Source organism: Babylonia areolata, chromosome 4 (assembly GCF_041734735.1).
Source record: "Babylonia areolata isolate BAREFJ2019XMU chromosome 4, ASM4173473v1, whole genome shotgun sequence".
In the NCBI taxonomy this organism is placed as follows: domain Eukaryota; kingdom Metazoa; phylum Mollusca; class Gastropoda; order Neogastropoda; family Buccinidae; genus Babylonia; species Babylonia areolata.
The window spans coordinates 36,937,961-36,962,332 of NC_134879.1; the positions used below are offsets into that span (position 1 = coordinate 36,937,961).

At 41.7% G+C, this 24,372-nt stretch overlaps 1 protein-coding gene across 1 annotated transcript in view; it reads left to right on the forward strand.

Annotated features, from left to right (window-relative positions):
* The window catches only part of LOC143281133 (xanthine dehydrogenase/oxidase-like), a 56,460-nt gene extending 32,675 nt beyond the window's left edge, over nt 1-23,785 (forward strand). Inside the window, exons 23-35 of the mRNA XM_076586125.1 lie at nt 2,027-2,114; nt 3,405-3,491; nt 5,279-5,470; nt 5,883-6,028; nt 6,467-6,548; nt 9,897-9,992; nt 12,173-12,301; nt 13,002-13,076; nt 14,234-14,286; nt 14,623-14,824; nt 15,328-15,495; nt 17,434-17,601; nt 18,577-23,785. Of these exons, the coding sequence (XP_076442240.1) occupies nt 2,027-2,114; nt 3,405-3,491; nt 5,279-5,470; nt 5,883-6,028; nt 6,467-6,548; nt 9,897-9,992; nt 12,173-12,301; nt 13,002-13,076; nt 14,234-14,286; nt 14,623-14,824; nt 15,328-15,495; nt 17,434-17,601; nt 18,577-18,630 (1,540 nt within the window). The 3' untranslated portion in view covers nt 18,631-23,785. The remainder of the gene's footprint in view (nt 1-2,026; nt 2,115-3,404; nt 3,492-5,278; nt 5,471-5,882; nt 6,029-6,466; nt 6,549-9,896; nt 9,993-12,172; nt 12,302-13,001; nt 13,077-14,233; nt 14,287-14,622; nt 14,825-15,327; nt 15,496-17,433; nt 17,602-18,576) is intronic.
* The last annotated feature ends 587 nt before the right edge of the window (nt 23,786-24,372 follow it).

Sequence of the window (24,372 nt, forward strand, 5' to 3'; positions counted from 1 at the left end):
ACACTTCCTGAGACCCAGAAAGCAATCCGTCTGCTATCCAGTGGCAAAGCACCTGGCTCAGACTCCATACCAGCAGAGGTCTACAAGGATGGAGGCACTGTGCTGACTGAGAAGCTCCATCAGCTGTACTCACTCATGTGGAAAGAAGAGACGATCCCCCAGGATTTCAAAGATGCATCTATCATTCACTTGTACAAGCGAAAGGGGAACCGGCAAGCCTGTGATAACCATCGGGGCATTTCCTTGCTCTCCATCGCAGGCAAGATACTTGCCAGGATCCTACTTAACCGCCTCACAGCACACCTTGACCAAGGTCATTTGCCTGAGAGCCAATGTGGATTCCGGAAAGAGCGCGGAACCACTGACATGGTGTTTGCTGCAAGGCAGCTGCAAGAGAAATGTCAGGAGCAAAATGCTGATCTGTTCTCCACCTATGTCGACCTCACTAAGGCCTTCGACACCGTGAGTAGAGAGGGACTGTGGAAGATCATGGCCAAGTACGGATGCCCTCGGAAATTTATTTCCTTGGTCAGCCAATTCCATGAAGGCATGCAGGCTCGAGTCCAGGACAATGGTGAAACATCTGCTCCTTTTGCTGTCACAAATGGTGTCAAGCAAGGCTGCGTCCTGGCTCCAACGCTGTTCAGCCTCATGTTCTCTGCAATGCTTACTGATGCCTTCAGAGATGGCGATGTTGGAATCGGCCTAAAGTACCGAACAGATGGCAAGCTGTTTAACCTCAGAAGGCTTCAAGCAAAAACGAAGGTCATGACAGACATCATCAGAGACTTTTTGTTTGCTGATGATTGTGCCCTCAACGCTGGATCTGAAGCTGACATGCAACTCAGCGTCGACAAGTTTGCCACTGCCAGCAGGAACTTCGGCCTTACCATCAGCACGAGGAAAACTGAAGTTCTCCATCAGCCAGCCCCAGCGAAACCCTACGTTGAGCCCAACACCACAGTCAACGGTCAGAGACTCAGTGCGGTGGAGCGGTTCACATACCTTGGCAGCACACTGTCACGAAATGTGACAATCGACGATGAAGTGAACGTCAGGATTGCAAGAGCAAGCGCAGCTTTTGGTAGACTCAATGCAAATGTCTGGAACAGAAGAGGCGTTAGTCTTGAGACCAAGCTAAAGGTCTACAGAGCAGTAGTTCTCCCCACACTACTGTACGCCTGCGAAACTTGGACAGTGTACCAACGACATGCCAAGAAGCTGAACCACTTCCACACAACATGCCTCAGGAAGCTACTGAACATCAAGTGGCAAGACAAGACCCCTGACACAGAGGTGCTCGCAAAAGCCACCCTTCCCAGCATCTTCACCATCCTGATGCAGTCCCAGCTTCGCTGGGCTGGACACGTGGCGCGCATGCCAGACCATCGGCTGCCCAAAAGGCTCTTCTATGGCAAGCTGCAACAAGGGAAGAGATCACACGGAGGTCAGAAGAAGCGCTTCAGAGATACTCTGAAAGTCTCTCTGAAAGCGTTTGATATCAACACTGACTCCTGGGAGGAATCTGCAGTGGACCGTGACAAATGGCGCGCTGCTGTGCACAAAGGCGCCAGGTTGTGCGAGGCCAACAGGACTGCTGCAGCTGTTGAGAAGAGGCAGGCCAGAAAGTCACGGGCAAACAAGCTCCCTGACAATGATATGCCTGTCTTTGTCTGCCCCAACTGTCAGCGAACATTTCGTGCGCAGATTGGACTATTCAGCCATCTGCGCACTCACAGATAGATTCATGAGCATCCTTCCCCCCACCCCACCACCACCCTCCCCCCATCCCCCATCCCCCATCTGGATGACAACGATGGTCATCATCGATCTCGATGGACACACCACCATGTGTTTGAATATATATATATATATATATATATATATATATATATATATATATATATATATATATATATATATATATATGTGTGTGTGTGTGTGTGTGTGTGTGTATGTGTGCGCTGTATGTGCATCTCTCTCTCTCTCTCTCTCTCTCTCTGTCTCTCTCTCTTTGTGTGTACAGACACCAGCGCCCAGTACGCTGTGTGCTGGAACGTCAGGAAGACATGATGATGACAGGAACCAGACATCCTTACCTGGGAAAATACAAGGTCTGTGGATGTGAAACTCCCCTGTACTGGCCTGGTGCACCTGTCTGTCTGTCTGTAGCTGTCTGTCTGTTTCTGTATTTCTTTCTCAACGAAACAGCACTGGACTGCCAATCAAAAGGTGGTGTACGACGCGAAGAGATCGGGACAAGTCATTCCAAGTATTGCGGCGAGGCCGTCAGGACAGGACAGGAACACAGTTGAGTGAGACGGATTTCGTAAAGCATAACATCGAATTAGACATCACGAACTGACGCAAACGATGTAAATGACATGAATTTTGAGACGAAAACGTCCCAGAAAGCTGCATCAAACAATAAACATGCAAGGAAATAACATTTCTGATGCAGGAAAAGTTAGCAAAGACAGAGCAAGACGATTATGTAGCAATCTCAGAAACGGTGGCCATTGTTAGTTATTAGCTCGGGCCGGAAATGGCGTTTGATTGGCTAGCAGACGGCGGACTGTCAGCGAGATGTCTTATCACTGAGTCAACGCGAAATTTTGGCCAAGAGAAGCAAATAGATAGGCCTGGTTTGCATCAGTTTGACATGGATAAATGGGAGTAGAATACTCATTTCCTGGGATTTTCCGTGTGTCTGTCTGTGTGTCTGTTTGTTTCTATATTTCTTTGTCTACTGGACATCCTTTCCTGGGATTTTTCTGTGTGCCTGGCTCTTTCTCTGTGTGTGTGTGTGTCTGTCTGTCTGTCTGTCTGTCTGTCTGTCTGCCTGTCTGTCTCTGTGTCTGTCTGTATTTCTTTTTCTACCAGACATCCTTCCCTGGGATTTGTGTTTGTGTCTGTGTGTCTGTCTCTGTATTTCTTTTTCTACCAGACATCCTTACCTGAGATTTTTCTGTCTGTCTCTGTCTCTATCTGTATTTCTCTCTCTCTCTACGAGACATCATATCCAGGGAAAATACAGGTTAATATATGTAGATCTGAGAATCTCTCCCATACTTGACGAGTTCCTCCGTATTCTTTTTCTCCCCGTCCGTCCGTCCGTCTGTCTGTCTAACACACACACACACACACACACACACACACTGGGGCAGGGACTTGGTATTTTACCACACATACACAATTTTTAATCCAAAATGGAAGGTGTAGGTGGGTATGCAGGTGTTACCAGATAAGCCCCAAAGGAGTTTACAAGGTATGTTTACAGTGGTGTTAAATTTGAGACAATGATGATCACGTGTATATATATATATATATATATATATATATATATATATATATATATATATGTGTGTGTGTGTGTGTGTGTGTGTGTGTGTGTGTGTGTGCAGATGGGGCTGGACGGAAGAGGAAAGATCGTGGCCTATGACGTGCAGTACTACATGAACGCAGGTTCTTCTCTGGACCTGTCTCCCTCGGTCAGTCAGTCCAGGCGTTTTCATTTCATTCTATTTTATTTTATTTTATTTCCCTTATTTTGTTTATTCATTCATTCATTTATTTATTTATTCATTTATTTGTTGTTGTTTTTCTACAGAATCAAGTATTCCTTTATTCATTTATGTTCAACTTTTTGTTTTTCCAACTGAGACATTGGTCTTGGTCACAAGTGTTGTTTTGTGTTGTGTTCTCTCTCTCTCTCTCTCTCTCTCTCTCTCTCACACACACACACACACACACACACACACACACACATATATATATATATATATATATATATGTGTGTGTGTGTGTGTGTGTGCATGCGTGTATGTATTTATGTATATTTACATATACAGAGAGAGAGACAGAGTTTGCTAGTTAGTCACCTAATCTGCTGTACTATGAAAGTGTGCTGAGGGACAACACTTTGTCGTCACACCCGAAAGACTAGCACCCAGAGCGCCACTCAAGGTCTTGTGGAGGGTCACAGGAAGAAAAATACAGGTTCGTATCTGGGACTGGAACCCGAAGACATTCGCTTCCTGATCGGGCGCATTGCCACAGCGCCATGGCGCCTGGTTTGGCTGTAACTTTGTTTTTTTTTGGCTGTAAGTTTTAGAAAAACAGTTGACTCATGACTGCAACTCATCATTTTCCCATGGCTGTGACGTTACGTTTTTTGTTGGCTGTAGGTTTAAAAAAAGTTCCATGGTTAACTTTCATTTTCCCATGGCTGTTACTTTATTTTCCAAGACCGTATCTTTAATTTTCCCATGGGTTTTCCTCTATTTTCTTTGGTATGTAACTTGTAAGTCTTTTTTCAATCGTTCCATGACCGTAACTTTCATGTCCCCATGGCTTTAAAGTTATCTTTCCATGACCGTAGCTTTCATTTTCCCGTGGCTGTAACTTTCATTTTCAATGGCTGTAACTCATCATTTTCCCGAGTTTGTAACTCATCATTTTCCCGTGTTGAAAACTCATCATTTTCCATGGATGTGATTCATCATTTTTCATGACTATAACTCATCATTTTACGTGGCTGTAACTCACTATTTTCCATTGATATAACTCATCATTTTCCATTGATGTAGCTCATCATTTTTACATTTTGATATAATTTTTAACCCAGACATGTAGGTAGCCACACTCCGTTTTCAGAGGGTTCAGCACAATGCAGTACACGTGGCAGGTGGCAGAGAAGGCAGTACCTGAAGTAGAAGGCGAGTAAAATGAGTGCCCTGCAGCAGCAACACCAACATCTGCAGCAGTATCAAAGCTGTCTCGGCAGCAGAAATAAAGAAACAGCAGCAGCACCACCACCACCGTAGTAGCACAGTGGAGTGATGGCCTGGAGGTAACGCATCCACCCAGCAAGCGAGATAATCTGAGCGCAGTGGTTCGATTCCCGGAGTCACCAGTATTTTCTCTCCTCCCCGCTCCCCCCACTCGCCCCAAAGTAGACCTTGAGTGGTGGTGTGGACGCAATTCATTTGGATGAAGCGATAAATCGAGGTTCCATGTGCAGCATGCACTTAGCGCACATAAAAGAACCCACAGCAACAAAAGGGTTGTCCCTAGCAAAATTCTGTAGAAAAATCCATTTCGATAGGAAAACAAATAAAACTGCAGGCAGGAAAAACTACAAAAAAAAAGAAAGATAAAAAAGGTGGTGCTTTCAGTGTAGCGACGCGCTCTCCATAAGGAGAGCAGCAGAATTTCACACAGAGAAAACTGTTGTGACAAAAATGAGTAACACAATACCATACACTACACTTGGCAGGTGGCGGAGAAGGCAGTGCTGGAAGCGGAGTCGTGTTACCACATCCCCAACCTGAGGGCCCGGGCCTACCTGTGCCGCACCAACATCCCCTCCTGCACCGCCTTCAGGGGATTCGGGGCACCACAGGCTGTCATTGTCACGGAGACGGCCCTGCTGCAGGCTGCTCGGCAGATGGGCATGGCTCCAGAAGAGGTCAGTTCAGCCCTGAAAAAACAATCTAAATGCACGTGCCAGACACACACCACTAGCACACGCGTGTGTGTATGTGTTTTCGAATACAACTTTGCACACGTGAAAAGACGTAAAATTGAAGAAGGAGAAGAGGAAGAAGAATCAACAACAACAGCAACAACAACAACAACAACAACAACACACACACACACACACACACATGCACGCACGCACGCAGACATGCGCACACACACTCGCTCACACACACACACACACACACACACACACATGACGCGAAATGCAGCTATACGATGACAACGACATGATGGCGCATTCGTAAAGAAAGGAGCGATGTTGTGTAACAAAAGGACACAGCTTTTTGAGTCTCTCATGGACACGTTTGTTGTTTGCTTTTGTGTTGCTTTGCACGCAGCTTCGTGACGTCAACCTTTACGCGGATGGTGACGTCATCCCATCCGGACTGCCTCTGACGCAGTGCACTTTACGGCGCTGCTGGGATGACGTCATGGCTCAGGGAAAGTTCACTCAGCGACGGAAGGAAGTGGATCAATTCAACAGGTCTGGAGGGGGGGGGGGGATATATATATATATATATATATATATATATATATATATATATATATATACAGACATTTACACATTGCAGTGTGTGTGTGTGTGTGTGTGTGTCCCCCTCTCCTGTGTAACCTTACGTGTGTATGTGAGTGGTGAATGTGTATGTGTGCGTGCGTGCGTGAGTACGTGCGTGTGTATGTGTGTGTGTGTTTGTGTGTGTGTGTGTGTGTTCATGCATGTGTGTACGGGCATGTGTGGGCCTCTCTTTCTCCTCTCGTGTGTATAGTTATGTTATTTTCATATTTGTGTCTATGTCTGTGCGGAGCATAATTGTGTGTGTGTGTGTGCGTGCGCGCGCGCCGCGCATGCGGCGCGCGTGTGTGTGCATGAGTATACGTTTGTTTGATTGTGCGTGTGTGTTTGTGTGTGTGTGTGTTGCAGTGAAAACCGGTGGCACAAGAGAGGTGTTGCTGTCACAGCTGCCAAATACGGCATGAGCTACAGCGAGGATTTTCTGAACCAGGTGTCTAGTTCAGAACAGAATATGATGCTGCTGCTGATGATGATTAGTGGTCGTAGCAGTAGTAGTAGTAGTAGTAGCAGTAGTAGTATTAGTAAGAAGAGGAGGAGAAGAAAGAGTATCATAATTATCATTATTATCATTGCTGCTGTTGTTGTTGTTGATATAAGATAAGATAAGAATAACTTCATTACCTCCAACTGGAGAAATTTGGTCAGGTGCATTATCACAACATACACAAGTAAACAACATGGGGACCATAACTGTAAAAGTCAACAACAGCTTTTACGAATATTACGAAGATACAAATGTAAAAAAAAAAAAAAAAAAAAAAAAAAAAAAAAAAAAAAAATCACATACACCGTTTCATACATACATCCACACACTGCAGGTAATAACTAGTATTCTTAATGTAAAAAGGACAGAATTAAAAAACATTATTTGAATATAATTATAAACATAGCCTACTATACTGCACATTGATTATGATAGACAGATAAGATAACATTAAAGATAAATTGCGGAAAACCGCAACCAGATAATCAGCACACCCCCGCACCCACCCACCCCACACACGCGGATTACTTGATTAAACAAGAGCAATAAACATATGTTCTCAAATAAAAGCATTTCACATAATTATTCGCTTTTAAAAACATTGCAATTAATTATTACATCGTAATTATTAACAGAAATATATTTAGAATATGGACGCTAGCATTAGACATATTCCATTGTACATTCCTCCTGCATATTGCACATTATTCCTCCTACATATTGCACATTCATTATAACCAATTGTCACGTTTTTAAGCTCAGTACACACACACACACACACACACACACACACACACACACACACACCACAACTGGAACAAGGTACAACCTATCATGCACGGACTTTCACACGTCTCACATGAGAGTGTGTGCGCGCGCGCACTCACACACACACACACACACACACACACAGTTCTCAAGAATTTAAAAGGTGGATTGAACGTGGAATAAAAGTCTTCAGAGCTCTGGATTTCAACTTAAAAGTTCTGTAGCGTCGTCCTGATGGCAATAGCTCATAATACTTTGCTAAGATATGGGTGTCGTCAGTTGCTATCTGCCTGCTTTTTTTTTTAACCACTCGACTTTCATACAGCTCTTGCATACTAGCTTGTTTCACTCCCACAATTTTACTGCATACACTCATGACATCGTTCAAAACACGCTTACTCCTCACTCCCAAACTTCCATACCAGCACATAAATGAAACTGTGAGCACGGACTCGATACAACATCGATAATAACTTTGAAGAATATTTGAATTTATACCAACATTTCTAAGCTTCTGTAAACCAAAAATTCTAGATTGACATTTCTTACGAATGGAATCAACATTTCTGTCAAAAGTCAGCTTATTGCCTAAGATGGTCCCTAAATATCTATATTCATTGACCCTCTCCACTGTTTGACCATCAATAACAAGGTTAGCTACAGGCAAGGGGTCTTTCCGAAAATCTATTAACATTTCTTTTGTTTTCAATACGTTGAGATCCAGATAGTTTTTCTCACACCAAGAACAGAACTTTTTAATTTCACTGAAATAAATAGCATCATAGTTGGACAGATCTTCAATTGCTGAATCATCAGAATATTTTATGACAGGAGTTTCCTCCGTGCCTCTGCAGTCATTTGTGTACAGTGTAAAAAGAACAGGGGACAGCACTGTACCTTGGGGTGCACCAGTAGAAGTAGATTTTAGAGAAGAGTGGGCAGAATGAAAGCGGACGGACTGAGTTCTATTGAGAAGAAAACTTACTATCCAAAGAGTAAGCTTCGGATCAACATCCATGCCTAGCAGTTTGAGGGCAAGGGAATGAGGTTGTATTGTGTTAAAAGCAGAAGAGAAGTCAACAAAAAGGATACGAACAAAAGATCCCGTGTTATTCAAATGAAAGAAAGCATTATGAAGGAGAGTTAGGATAGCATCGTCAGTACTTCTGTGTGCTTATAAGCAAACTGAAGAGAGTCAAGCTGCTGTTCAGTGAAAGAAAGAAGATGGCGGAGAATATTTTTTTCAAAGCATTTCATCACTACTGGAGTCAGGGCAACAGGATGGTAATCATTTAGTGCGGCTGGGTTCTTTTTCTTGGGGATAGGACAGATAGTAGATTTTTTCCAGATGCTGGGGACAGAGCAGTCCTTCAGAGACCAGTTGAAAATTTTACAGAACACGTCACACAACTGGGAAGCACATGTTTTCAGTAATTTTCCGCAGATATTGTCGGGGCCAATTGCCTTCGTGACATTCAGTTTTAAAAATAAAGATTCAACAACTTTTGCATCGATCTCAAAGTCCTCACCTGTGTTCCTATCTTTGATCTTTTCCTGCAACTGTGAGATAACGCTATCCAGTTCCCTTCCCAGATCATTCCTTTCAAAGCGACAGTAGAAATCATTCAGTTTCTTTGAAAAATCAAGCTGTTCATCCTTTTTCACTTCACAAGCTACTGTTTTCCTTTTCGTTTCTCCAGTGATAATTTTTAACCCATCCCATGCATCTGCCATTTTTCCTGTCTGAAACTGTTGCTCTACTTTTGATTTGATTTCCTTCTGTCCCCTTCGTAATTCACCTCTAAGCTTCTTTATGTAGTGTCTATCTTCGCTCAAAACCGAGTGCTTAGCCCTCTGCAAACACCGAGTCATTAGCATGTAGGGCTGCTTACCTGGACAGAGCCGACTGAGAGATGCGTTTAAACGCTCGTCATTCGTTTCCCCGTGCCATTCAGTCAGGCTTCAGTCAGGGGCACTCACTCACAAATAGGAACTGTGGGAGGGTTTTCTTGTTCTACCATTATTGGAGTGAAATATGTCTGTCTGCCTGTCTGTACTCTTTTCTCTCTCCTTCTCACCCTGTCTCTGTCATTCGTCTTGTGTGTGTGTGTGTGTGTGTGTGTGTGTGTGTGTGTGTGTGTGACAGGGGGCAGCACTGGTCAACATCTACACGGACGGCACAGTTCTCATTTCTCTGTGTGTGTGTGTGTGTGTGTGTGTGTGTGTGTGTGTGTGACAGGGGGCAGCACTGGTCAACATCTACACGGACGGCACAGTTCTCATTTCTGTGTGTGTGTGTGTGTGTGTGTGTGTGTGTGTGTGTGTGTGTGACAGGGGGCAGCACTGGTCAACATCTACACGGACGGCACAGTTCTCATTTCTGTGTGTGTGTGTGTGTGTGTGTGTGTGTGTGTGTGTGTGTGTGTGTGACAGGGGGCAGCACTGGTCAACATCTACACGGACGGCACAGTTCTCATTTCTGTGTGTGTGTGTGTGTGTGTGTGTGTGTGTGTGTGTGTGTGACAGGGGGCAGCACTGGTCAACATCTACACGGACGGCACAGTTCTCATTTCTCACGGAGGGGTGGAGATGGGGCAGGGTCTGCACACCAAGGTCATGCAGGTCTGTTAGGTGTGTCTGTCTGTCTGCCGCCCTCTGTCTGTTGGTCTGTCTGCCCCTGTCTCTCTCTCTGTCTCTGCCCCCCTCTCTCTCCCTCCCTCTCTCAGTCTATGTCCGTTTCTGTCGATGTATTTGGCCTCCTTTCCCTCCCTCTATCTCTGTCACCCCTTCTCTTTGCGCTTCTCTCTCTCCTCTCTCTCTCTCTCTCTCTCTCTCCCTCCCCATCCCTGTCCCTCTGTCTGCCTCTGTCCCTCTGTCTGTGTCTTCTGTTCCTCTCTCTGAATGTCCCTCTTTCTCGGTCGCTGTCTCTGCCCCCCCCACCCCCCCCCCCCCCCCCCCCAGCATAGAATAAAATAAAATAAAACAAAATAAAATAAATAGACAGTCTTACATCACATTTGCTAAAATACATATTTCAGACTCACATCATGCTGGCTCAAATTTACAAGCTTATAACTAAGTCTTTCACACACACACACACACACACACACACACACACACACACACACACACACACACACACACACAAGCATATATACAGAGACAATGTAAAATCATGACAGGCAGTATCACAGTCTCACATCACATAGGCCCCAAATCAAAGCAAGATAGAACATACCACATTTACCCTAGTCAAAACATGCACCAAGGAACCGGGCCTCACAGAACCACACTAAAAATCATCACAAATGCACGTCCAGCGATCAAATCACAGCAAGCATATACAGATGAAAAAGCTCTACTTAGAAAGATACACATTGAAAAGATGTGTTTTGAGTGCTCTCTTGAATGCAGGTGTTGGGGTGAGACGAATGTGTGAGGGCAGTGAATTCCATAGTTTTGGTGCAACAAAAGAAAAGGAACGTTCACCATGAGTTTTTGTGCGAATTCTTAGAATAGACAGTGTGCGCATGTCATTTGTCTGGGTGGTGAATAGACAGAAAGTAGATCTGAAAGATAGACGGGACAAGAATCAGTGAAGAAACTGTGACAAAGGAATGAGAGTTTGTATTGTATTTGTGCTTGAATGGGGAGCCAGTGAAGGGAAGCGAGTAGGGGGAGGAAAGGGGGGGGGGGTGATGTGTTGACATTTCCTAGCCTTGAGTGTGAGTCGTGCTGCGGAGGTTTGAAGTTTGTCAACACAGTGCTTGGGGCAACCGTGCGGATGCTGAGTCTGAGGTTCCTACCAGGATAGATGAAAGCTTAAGCGTCAGAAAATGAGCGTTTTGAGTGAATGAGAAGTGAGAAGTGTTTTATTATCATTTAGTTTGAGTTTGTAATCTGTCATCCATGATTTGACATCTGTGATGAATGACTGTAAAGTCTGAATTGATTGACCTATTTCTGTAGGTTGACATGTTCTATAAAGCTGTGTGTCATCTGCGAAAGATTGATTGGAAACAAAGTGACTTGGATGAGTGTATGAGGAGTTTTGGTGTACATGATGAAAAGTATAAGACCTAAAACAGAACCCTGTGGAACTCCGAACAAAACAGGTGCTGGCTGTGATGAGTGATTACTGATAATGACTGTCTGGATGTGACTTGAAACATAGCTTTTGACCCAAGACAGAGCTAATCCAGAAACCCAATAGTAGTGATGAAGGATGTGCAACAAAAGTGTATGGTCTACGGTGTCAAACGCTGCTCTGAGATCTAATAGAGTAAGAACGGAAACATGACCTTGATCTAGTGCCATGAGTATATTAGTGACCTTGAGAAGTGCAGTCTCTGTACTATGTGATGGCCTGTATGCTAATTGGTTGGGTGACAGCATGGAATTTGAGTTTAGTTATTCAAATAGCTAACTCAGAACAACTTTTTCAATGACCTTAGAATTAAAAGATAAGTTTGAGACTGTTCGATAATTTTGTAGGACATTCTGATCCATAGGCGGTTTCTTAAGAAGTGGTTTTACAACTGCGGCTTTATAACTAGAGGGGAAAGAACCTGACAGAAGACTTTCATTTACTGTATGTGTCAAAGTGGGCAAGAGAGTGTCAATGTTTTCAACTATGATTACCACCTCACCTGTGGCAGGTGGCCAGTCAGGTGTTGAACATCCTGCTGTCCAAGATCCACATGGATGATGATGATGATGATGATGATGATGATTCTTCTTCTTCTTCTTCTTCTTCTTGTTCTTCTTTTTCTTACTTATCATTATCACCTCACCTGTCACAGGTGGCCAGCCAGGTGTTGAACATCCCGCTGTCCAAGATCCATGTGGATAACACCTCTACCGGCGTCGTGCCCAACACCACCCCCACTTCCGCCAGCGTGGGCTCTGACCTTTTTGGGGCGGCCGTCCTGGTGTGTGTGTGTGTGTGGGTGGGTGGGTGGGTGGGTTGGTGCACGCTCAGTTTGTGTTCATGAGAGAGAGAGCGAGAGAGACAGAGAGTACTGAATCTTTCAACATTTGTGCCGTTGATGAAGCAATCGTGAAGTCAGTAATCATTTCCTTTGTTATTTGAACAGTAAAGTCTTTCATGTCTTAGCACCATGAGGACACAAAATCTCAACATATACAGTTTCAGAGTTATACAGAATTTTAAGGTCAGAATCATCAGAATATCTAACAATGGGTGTTGCTTCTGTACCAGTGCCATCATTAATAAGAACAGGATAGGTAACAGGACTGTTCCTTGGGGAGCACCAGTTGAAGTTGTTTTGAAAGAGGGGAGAGCTAGATGAAAATGGACAGGCTGAGCTCTGTCAACGAGAAAACTGGTGATCTACCCAACGAGCTTGAAATTAGCGTTGAGAAGAGAAGTTTCAGTGACACCGTTTGAGGTTGGACGGTGTTGAACGCAAATGGAAAATCAATAAACAGAATTCGATGGAATATATGTTGTTTCTCAAGGTGGGTTTAAGCGTGATGAAGAACTGTGAGCTCAGTATCGGCAGTACTTCGATTGGCTCTGTATGCAAACTGATGCTGATAATTGTATGGAATAGTGTAACTACCCTTTCAGTTGGAGTGTCAAACGATGGCAGTCTTTCACCGTTGCAGGACGCCTGCAGTACGTTGATGAAACGTCTGAAACCCATACAGGATGGGAATCCCCAGTACAGCTGGGAACAGCTGGTGGGTACACTGTCCAGGAATACTCTCCTCCACCTTCCCCTCTTTCTGTCTGCTATTTGTGTTTCTTCTTCCCACGTCTCTTGTTCTGATCCTTCACCTCCGCAATTATCTGTCTCTGTCCATCTCTTTCTCTCTTGTGTGTTTCTGCCATGCAAATCTTACAATATATGATTTAGACATAAGAGGCAAACGAAATTGGGTTTGAAATGTACGAAAGTGTTGGATTTGGGCATGCATGGGATTATCAAGGAGTAGGTGATGATAATAGGTTTGTACAAATGTTTCGCGAAAGATTGATAGACTGTAGGTGGCAAGAGTGGGATTGTCACATTCAATCAAGCGAAAGGTTTAGCATGAATAGAATGTATGTGTTTAATAATCATATAGCGAAGAGATAGCTTTTGTGTAACGTGAACAGACACCTGTGATGTACTCAGACCAGATTCAGATTTGGTATTTCTGATATAAATGCGCACATATATCGTTATAAACCGTGAATAATTCAGAGCTGTTGTGTCCTCTGTGCAAGGAATCCAGGGAGGATGAAGTTCATTTTGTTTTGAAATTTCCCTGACAGATCTTCGAGTTGAATTTATCCAGAAGAAATAGCATACATATCCATGTCTGTTTGGATCATGTTTATTGATGTCATCGACTGATGATGAAACAATGTGCAGTCTACCTTTGTATTTATTTCGAGCACTTAAACTGAGAGAAGCACTCGTATCCTAATTGTTGTGGAATCTGGTTATGTTTAATGTGTTTACATAGTTGTAGAAACGCATGTTAAACTCTGTTATCGCCCCCTGTTCATATGGATCTATGGTCTTAGATGAATAAATCATCTGAAATCTCTATCTTTCTTCCCGCCTCTGTCTCTATCTCTCTGTCTGTCATGCATCTATCTCTTTGTCTTTTAGCCTCTCTCTCTCTGTCTCGCTCTCTTTCGCTCGCTCGCTCTGTGTCTCTCTTTGCCTCTCTGTTTCTCTTCTCTGTCTGTCTCAGCGTCTCACACTGCCTCTCCCTGTTCACAGTGTACGTACGTACACACGCACTAGGTAGCACTGTGTGTGTGTGTGTGTGTGTGTGTGTGTGTGTGTGTGTGTTATTTTCCCTTTCTCATAAACAAAGACTGTATCCTACCTTTTCTTCCTCAGGTTGTGGCCGCATACCTCGACAGGGTTCCTCTGTCAGCGACTGGTTTCTATAAGTATGTTTCCATTTTTACGGTATCATCTTTGGATCGAAAAAGAACTTTTCTCTGAGTGTGTATGCAATGTGGGTGTGATGTGGAACATAAGGAGCTTTACTTTTTCTGTAAAAAACAAACAAAAAAAACAACAACAACACATTAGTAATTTCTCATCAACGCCATTCTATCACTTCGTGTTGACTTCTTTCAAAAAAGAACTGGTGACTGACAGATTTAATAGATTGGCTTGACGGGATCCATTGACACACAGACACATCCTCTCTCACACACAGACACACAGAATGTGTGTGTGTGTGTGTGTGTGTGTGTGTGTGTGTGTGTGTGTGTCTGCAGAGCGACAGACGTGGGCTACAACATAGAGACAGGGCAGGGCCAGGCCTTCAACTACATGACGTACGGCGCTGCCTGCAGTGTGGTGGAGGTGGACTGTCTGACGGGGGACCACCACGTGCTCTCCACAGACATCGTCATGGACGTCGGCAAGTCCCTCAACCCCGCCATAGACATCGGCCAGATAGAGGGCGCCTTCATGCAGGTGAGGCGCCGCCGTCCGTTTGCAGAGCGGACAAGACTGCTGCTTGTGTTGTCCGTTATACCAACACCGCGAGTTTGTGTGTGAAGAGAATGCATAATAGTCGTATTCGACTATGAGTCGCCATCGGAACAGCAAGACGGCCAAGACGGATTGGCGTTGGGATGATTCCCAAAGGCCAGCTGGCCCCCAAAGCTACATACAGAATTTAAAGCCAGTGCAATCATGCCTCCTGGTTTGAGAGTCATTGTCATTCACAAAAGAATAAATGAATTTCCTTTGCTGTTGGGAAACCATTGATCATAAAGCTGTCACTTTGTTGATGACCTTAAGTTTATAAGATCGGGAAATCTTGCTGAGTTATGTTTGACAACGTTTTTCCCCAGACATTGTTGTTTGCTAATGTTCACGATTTGGGCATGTTTGTTTAGCGATGCTGTAATCCTCCATGCTCCAGTAAGGAGTTGCGGATTTGAACTTGAACATGAGCGTTGTTGTGTTGCCAGGGTTACGGTCTGGTGGCGCTGGAGCAGTACAAAGTGCAAGGGGACGGCACTCTGCTGACCCGGGGACCCGGCAGTTACAAGATCCCCTCTGTGGGCAACATCCCCCGGTCCTTCAACGTCAGCCTCCTGACCGAGTCCGGCAACCCCAAGGCCTTGTATTCCTCCAAGGTACACCCCCCTCTCTCCTGGTTGACATGACACACCTCTCTCCTGGTTGATCTGTCACACCTCTCTCCTGGTTGACCTGACACACCTCTCTCCTGGTTGATCTGACACACCTCTCTCCTGGTTGATCTGACACACCTGTCTCCTGGTTGACCTGACACACCTCTCTCCTGGTTGACCTGACACACCTCTCTCCTGGTTGATCTGACACACCTGTCTCCTGGTTGATCTGACACACCTGTCTCCTGGTTGATCTGACACACCTCTCTCCTGGTTGATCTGACACACCTTTCTCCTGGTTGACCTGACACACCTCTCTCCTGGGTTGACCTGCAGTGCTTTGTGGTTGGCGGGAGGTGGCACACTCGCCCTAGGTTCATGAGTTCGATTCCCGGCAAACCTGATGCGTTAAGGGTGGATATTTTTTTTTTTCAGATTTCCAGGTCAACATAAAATGTGCAGACCTGCAAGTGCCTGAACCTCCATCTTCTGTATAAGCACGCAGAAGATCACATACTCAGGTTAAAATCCTATAATCCATGTCAGTGTTCAGTGGGTTATAGAAATAAGAACATACCCAGCATGCACATTCCCAAAAATGAAGTACTGCCGCCTACAAGGCGGGGTAAACAAACAGAAACGGTAATACACATAAAATCTTACATGTCTGTCAGTGTGTATGAGTGCGTGCCTGAAATCTGAATGAATTACACATCAAACGAATGACAAGCGCCCAAGAGAGAGAGAGAGAGAGAGAGGGGAATCGTTTATTCAGTACAAGCCACAACCCCTTCTGAAGGTGGTCTAAATACAAATATGACATTTACAAAGAGAGAGAGGGAGAATGTAAATGAATGAATGAATGAAACTTCCAACGGTGAAGACATTGCCACTTTGGCCGACTTACACATCTGCCGTTGTTCTAAGAGACACACAAACATATACGCATATAAATGTTGTTATACTTAATACATGTATAATGTACAACACAGCGTCAAACTGAGAGACACAACATCGCTCACATCTGTACGAAACCGACGCGAGAGAGAGAGAGAAAAAACGTTAAGCATTTTGACATTATCACCACACACTTTGAATGACACTGGAAACAAATGATGAGCGCCCGGTGATAGCCGCCAGTTGGCCCTACCCAGGTAGGCAGCTTGTTGTGCAAATGACTCTGTGTTTGTAAAGCGTTTAGAGCCTGGTCTCTGATCGAGGACAGGCACAATACAAGTATGTATATCCTCGTTATCAAGACATGCCACCAGTCTCACACACACACACACAAAGAAAAAAAAGAAAGAAAACAACAACAAACAAACAGAAAACCCAGCAAAAATGAACCTTGTTAATGGGTGTAGGAAAGCTCCTCTTGTTGCTTTGATGGCTGAATTGACTTGAGAATAAAGCTGAAACATGAAAAACAACACCAAAACCGAAACTTGTTGCAGGTTGTTGGAGAGAAATCCCTTGTAGCTTGATAGTTAAATTGACTTGAGAATGAAGCTGAAATATGAAGAGAACCAACCCGAACCTTGTTGCAGCGTGTAGGATGGAATAAAGCTGGAACATGAAGAGAACCTTGTTGCAGGCTGTAGGATGGAATAAAGCTGAAATATGAAAGAACCCAAACCGAAACTTGTTGCATGGTGTAGAATGGAATAAAGCTGGAACATGAACAGAACCGAAACCGAACCATGTTGCAGGCTGTAGGATGGAATAAAGCTGGAACATGAACAGAACCCAAACCGAACCTTGTTGCAGGCTGTAGGATGGAATAAAGCTGGAACATGAACAGAACTCAAACGGAACCTTGTTGCAGGCTGTAGGATGGAATAAAGCTGAAACATGAACAGAACCCAAACCGAACCTTGTTGCAGGCTGTAGGATGGAATAAAGCTGAAACATGAACAGAACCCAAACCGAACCTTGTTGCAGGGTATAGGGGAGCCCCCCTTGTTGCTGGCTGTGTCAGTGCTGGGCGCCATCCATGACGCCGTGAGAGCTGCTCGCACTGACGAAGGTTTGAACCCCTTCGTGCCGCTCAACACCCCTGCCACCCCGGCCCGTGTCCGTATGGCCTGCTGTGACCGCTTCACCCGACTGGTCAGTGTCCGCCGGTCTTTGTTCCGTCATCATCATCATCATCATTACTACTACTACTACTACTACTACTACTACTACCCAACACATGGCTTGTATCACAGATTGACATAAGTTTACAGTTGGGCCAACAGCCAAGTGAGAGCTGTATTATCAGTGGATTTACTATTGATATTATAAATCATTTACAGCTTAAGGACTATGACTCTCAAACTTGGAGGCAAAAATGCGCTGGCCCCAGTGCTGCAGCCTTGGGGCTAGTTGGCCTTTTGGGAACCATCCCCAACGCCGACTGTCCTTAAACCCTCTTGGCCGAGAGAGTGGGGATATTAAATGGGCAAGATACTTTCCACCATAATCAAGTTCTAGCCCAGATAGTCGACACAGCACTTACCTCCTCTGCTGTTCTGATGGTATGCATACATACATACATACTACTACTACTACTTAGTGATAGGTCATTTCTCCAGTAATGTGGACTTTTGCATTCTGTGTTCGTCGAAAATTCAAGAGTATAAGTACTATTACTGTTCCAGAAGTTCTAGATTCAATTTCATGTCACCCCTCTTCGGGTATGTATGATGAGTTATAAACAGATGAACAAAATAACACAGTAAAATGAATTAAAAAAACCAAACAAACAATAAAAAGATTGTGTCAACGACGCTTCTGCTATGTCGGTAGTGTGACCCTATTACCCCCAAATTAGTCCTCAAACACACGGTCAAAACATATCAGTGTGACATGTATGCTTCTGGAGCAGCGAAGCCTTGATGCCTCATGTGTCATGGTCTTAACTCGTGTGTTTGTGTGTGTGTGTGTGTGTGTTGGGGGGGGGGGGGGGGGGGGGGGGGGGGGGGGGGGGGGCTTTTTGCAATCTATCAACAATTATTGTCGATTTTTGTTCATATACTTTTATCTTGTCTTATCTGTTTGACCACGTTTTATACACTGTTCTTGTTGGGGTTTTTTTTTCAGTACGAAGGTGAAGAGAAGAAAAGCAACAAGCGGCCCTGGTTTGTGGATCTGTAGCTGGGCTGGAACTCTGTCAACCACTGAAGAAAACCGTCTGTGTGCGTGTGTGGTTCTCTGTGTCTTTCTGTGTCTCTGTGTCTGTCTGACTCTCTGTCTCTCTCAGTCTGTGTTCTCTCAATTTACACACTTCTTTTTTTTTTCAAATTTACATTTTGCGTCTCTTTCTTTCTTTCTGCCCCTCGCTTGTGCACACACAAGCATGTGCACACACAAATTCAATTCAGTTCAGTTCGTTTCAAAAGACTTTATTGAGTGCTCCAGAACTGTATGTGCACCTGTTACTGCGGTGTGGTGTGCACAAAAAGTCACTGACATACCACGGCCATATTCGGGGAACCTTACACATGTACCGAAATGAATCACTGAATTCGGGCAACACGCATTTGTTACATGTATGACGTGTAGACATACAGACATGTACGTTGTTTTGCATTGATCTACTTTGATCTTGTTTTGATCACTATTTGTTTGTAACTACGGTTTTTGCACTGTTCTGGGTTGTTTGAGTTTTTAATGTTGAGTTCATTTCGGTAAGCAATTTTTTTCGATATTTTTCCTCCACTTTATTTATTCATTTATTTTTTTACTGGCAAGATGTTCTTGTTCTTTTTTTTTCAACATTTTTTATTCAGACAAAGGTTTACAGATACAGAATTTATATGTTTTGTGCATTAGAAAGTATAGGGTAAGCATATAATTAAGTTCTAAGTACTGACAAATCTATAACAGCAAAACAATATATGTTCAATGTCAAAGTTCCAAAGTAGCATTGAAAAGCTTAATCTTGTATCAAACAGTTATAAAGTGCCCATTTTCCCACAAACTTGTTATATTCCATAGTTATGTTAAAGGCATACTTATCTTCTTCATATGCCTGTTTGAGGTCTTTTTTGAACATTTGTAATGTTGGTTTTACTTTGTTGATTCTACATTTGTATAAATAGAATTTAGCTATCAATAAGATATATGAGAAACATTCATCAGTTTTCGTTTTGTTATGTCCAAAAAGCACCAGTGTGTGTCATTCAGGTTAAGTCTATCACAATGTAAACACTTTTCTTTTAAATATCTCACAAACTCCTTCCAAAAATGTTGTACATGGTTACATTCCCATAAATAATGTAGAATTTTATCTCTTTCTTCCTTACAAAAATTACACATATTATGTGGGAGTATTCCCATCTTCATCAAAACCGAATTTGTCACAAGAATATGATAATTAATTTTCATCTGGAACCATTTCAACCTGATTTCATGGATTTTTTTTGTACTGAAAAAATGTTTTTCCAATCAAGCTTGTTTTCAAAAATCAAGTCCCAGTTTTTACAGGCATTTGGCTTTTCTGGTTTTCCAATTATTATTTCGTAGAAACATTTCGTTCCTCTTGGAGCCTTTATCATTGCAGTGTATGCTTTATTAAAGCTGATTCCATTGTGATCATTGTTTTCAAATGTTATGTTCTTTTCTCTTAAAAAACTTTTAACTGAATTAACACAACCGAAGAATTCTAACATTGGGACTCGATTTTCAATTTTATCTTGGAATTCTTGAATATTGAAAAAAATGTCCATTCCCTTTCACAATGTCTTTCACATAATAAACATCTTTTCTGACCCAGTCTTCAAAATGCAAGACTTTACCATCAATCTTAAATTTGTTATTAAAAAACAAAGGTTCCATCAGGATATCTTGCTTAACTTGTATATCAGTTTAGTCATAAAATTCTGTGTAGCTATGAAACGCATCTTTCCAAAAGGGGTTTATTATACGTCTTCCAACTGTAAGAACTATTGGGCCATATTCTTGTAACATTTCAACTTCTGGACATTCTTTTGATAATATAGTTTTCCATTTTGGACGATACGACATTATGTAGCATTTTTTCAACCATGTGAGTTTTAAAGCTTTTATGAATGATATAATATGTGGAATATTTATATCCCCGTTTTGTACACTGTGCACTGCCACAGATCTTTTAACTTTGTCCTTCTTTTTATCCCATACAAAATTAAAACACATTTTTTGCAATTCTTGAATACTGTTGTCTGGTGGATTTGGAAGCATAATCCATAAGTAAATTAATTTTGACAAGATAATCGACTTAAGAACAGCTACTCTTCCTAGAGGTGTAATTGGTCTTTTTATCCATACGTTAAACAGTTTTTTTTGTTTCCTTGAACTTATCAGATATATTTAAATCTATTATATATTACTTAAATCGTTAGTAAACCAGAGCCCAAGGATTTTAAACTGTGGTGGATTCCAATTCATTTTCAAATTTGATAAATAAACTGTATCACAATTATGCTTATTTCCCAGCCATACATTGCATGTTTTTTCGTGATTTAATTTGAGTGTTTTGTACACTGTGCACTGCCACTGATCTTTTAACTTTGTCTTTCTTTTTATCCCATACAAAATTAAAACACATTTTTTGCAATTCTTGAATACTGTTGTCTGGTGGATTTGGAAGCATAATCCATAAGTAAATTAATTTTGACAAGATAATCGACTTAAGAACAGCTACTCTTCCTAGAGGTGTAATTGGTCTTTTTATCCATACGTTAAACAGTTTTTTTTGTTTCCTTGAACTTATCAGATATATTTAAATCTATTATATATTACTTAAATCGTTAGTAAACCAGAGCCCAAGGATTTTAAACTGTGGTGGATTCCAATTCATTTTCAAATTTGATAAATAAACTGTATCACAATTACGCTTATTTCCCAACCATACATTGCATGTTTTTTCGTGATTTAATTTGAGTGTTTTGTACACTGTGCACTGCCACTGATCTTTTAACTTTGTCCTTCTTTTTATCCCATACAAAATTAAAACACATTTCTTGCAATTCTTGAATACTGTTATCTGGTGGATTTGGAAGCATAATCCATAAGTAAATTAATTTTGACAAGATAATCGACTTAAGAACAGCTACTCTTCCTAGAGGTGTAATTGGTCTTTTTATCCATACGTTAAACAGTTTTTTTTTTGTTTCCTTGAACTTATCAGATATATTTAAATCTATTATATATTACTTAAATCGTTAGTAAACCAGAGCCCAAGGATTTTAAACTGTGGTGGATTCCAATTCATTTTCAAATTTGATAAATAAACTGTATCACAATTACGCTTATTTCCCAGCCATACATTGCATGTTTTTTCGTGATTTAATTTGAGTCCTGAAACTGTTTCAAAATCTTCTAGTTCTTTGAACAGTTCTCCATATGATTTTTTGTCACCTTCTAAAAAAATAAGACGTATCATCAGCAAACTGGTTAATCTTAAATTCTACCTCTGATATCTTAATACCTTTTATGTTTGTATTTTGGCGAATTTTGCAAGCCATTATCTCTGCGCACAAAATAAACAAATAGGGCGAGAGTGGGTCTCCTTGTCTACAGCCTCGTTCAACCTGTATACTTGTAGATACTTTACCATTAACTACTATTGAGGATTTCATATTGGTGTAGAACGCTTTTACCCATCTACGAATATCCTCACCAAAACCCAAATGTTTTAAAACTTTATGCATATATTTCCAACTAACTGAATCAAAAGCCTTTTCAAAGTCTATTGAAACTAATAGTCCTGGTAGATTTTTTTCCTTCAAGTAATAGATTATATCATAAATAAGTCTTAGATTATCTCCTATATATCTGCCAGATACAAAACCCGTTTGATCTTCATTAATAAGTTTATCCAGGACTGTTTTCATTCTATTTGTGATACAGGTAGAGCCAATTTTATAAGTTACGTTTAACAGTGATATTGGACGCCAGTATTTAAGATATTCTCTGGGTTTATCTCCTTTTAATAGGCAAATTATGATACCTTCTCTCTGTTTAATGGACATCTCTATTTTCTCAAATCCTTCATTTAAAGATCGTACAACAATACCACCTATCTGTTTCCAGAAAAATTTGAAGAAATCAACTGTCATTCCACCTGTTCCTGGGCTTTTACCATTTTTCATATTTTTTAGTGCTAGTGATGCCTCTTTCAAAGTTAATTTACCTTCTATCGAGTTGGCTTCTGCCTCTGTCAGTTTAGGCGAATTATTAACATACTTTTCTAACTTAATATCTTTTACTTCCTGCACCTCATATAATTTGTTGTAATACTCTTTCGTTTCTTGCAGCATGTCTTCTGTCTTATCTAAATTTCTACCATTCTTAGATACTAGTTTAAACATTTGTTTGCCAACATAATGTCTCTTTTCAAGGTTACAAAAATATTTTGATACCTTTTCTCCTTCCGCTGCCCATCTAGCTTTGCTTCTTAACAATATTCCTTGTATTTTAGTTTTTCTTAGTGTAATTAAACTATTCTTCTTCTCTTGTATTTGCTGTAAATCTTCCTCTGATTTACAACTTTTACTTTCTAAGCTTGTAATTTCTTCTTCAAGTTGCTTTTCTGTTTGTGTGTCCTTTTTCTTCTTTCTAGAACTATACTCTATTGATTTTTTTCTTATTTCCATTATCAAGGTATCTAAGAATAACTGGTCTGATATGGTAAATTGTAAATGTTCTATAGGAATATTACATATTTCTGATTTATTATATACAAGTGCAGCATACTGTTCTTTTATGTTTTCAATTGTATTATTTATCATATCTACATATTCTTTATCTTTTAAAAGTGATGAGTTGAATTTCCAAAAATTCCTTGACCGAGTATCTTTTCTAAACTCAAACTTTAATGAAATAAAAGAATGATCACTCCTATAACCGAACGAAATGTCTACATCTTTTACATTAGCTAGTGAATTTTCGGAAATTAAGAAAAAGTCTTAATCTAGCTTGCTGCAGTGGATTTAATCTTCTCCATGTAAATCTAAGTTCTTGTTCTTTGTATCCTGTTGACTGCACGTCAACATGGTAATACGAGTCATGTGTCCCCAAGCCCTCACCACACCGGGTATATATGTCCATGCATATTCGTGTGCGCGTGCGCATGTCTGTGCATGTTCAATCGCGCGTGCATCCACAGGTGATCACAACCACGTGTATCGTGTTGTTTCAGTTTGTATCCCCTCACAAATCGTCTTTTTGGAAATTGTGAAAACTGGGTGGCGTTTTATTCCCAGATGTCTTCATTTAATCGGAAATGAAAGCATGCTTAAAGAATCAATAAATGAATGAAGAAAAGTTGAAACCCTACACGTTTTGAGTTTTGGTGTGTGTGTGTGTGTGTGTGTAAGCGAGAGAGAAAGAGAACGAACGAACGAACGATTTATTCAATATAAGGCCATTGCCCCATTTGAAGGGGTTAAACAAAAGTAAAGAAGATTTTCTACCTTATATAATGTTATGAATATTGTTAACATGCAAATAACATACGGACACAAAAGTATTGCGTGAACAAGTAAATACTCAGATTCCAAGAGAAAAACAACAACAAAACGAACAAGCAACAAAAAGCAATCGTCTTTGCATTACTCTCTGACATCAAACAATTCCGTTGCGTTCTCACGCCTCTTCAAAGCTTTGTATATATAGAGAGATAAATTTATCATTATACTTTCATTTTTTGATGAAAAGAGCATTTGTATCGAAAACAGGTTCTGCCTATCGTGATAAATGTGTGGTATAAATTTTGTTCTTAAATCGTGAAGGCAGTGGCAGCGTAATACAAAGTGGATTTCATCTTCAGTTTCTTCTTTACACAATGGACATATTTCATCTTTCTCGTAACTGTATCGGGAACTATGTACAGCAATTTCCGACACCCCCAAT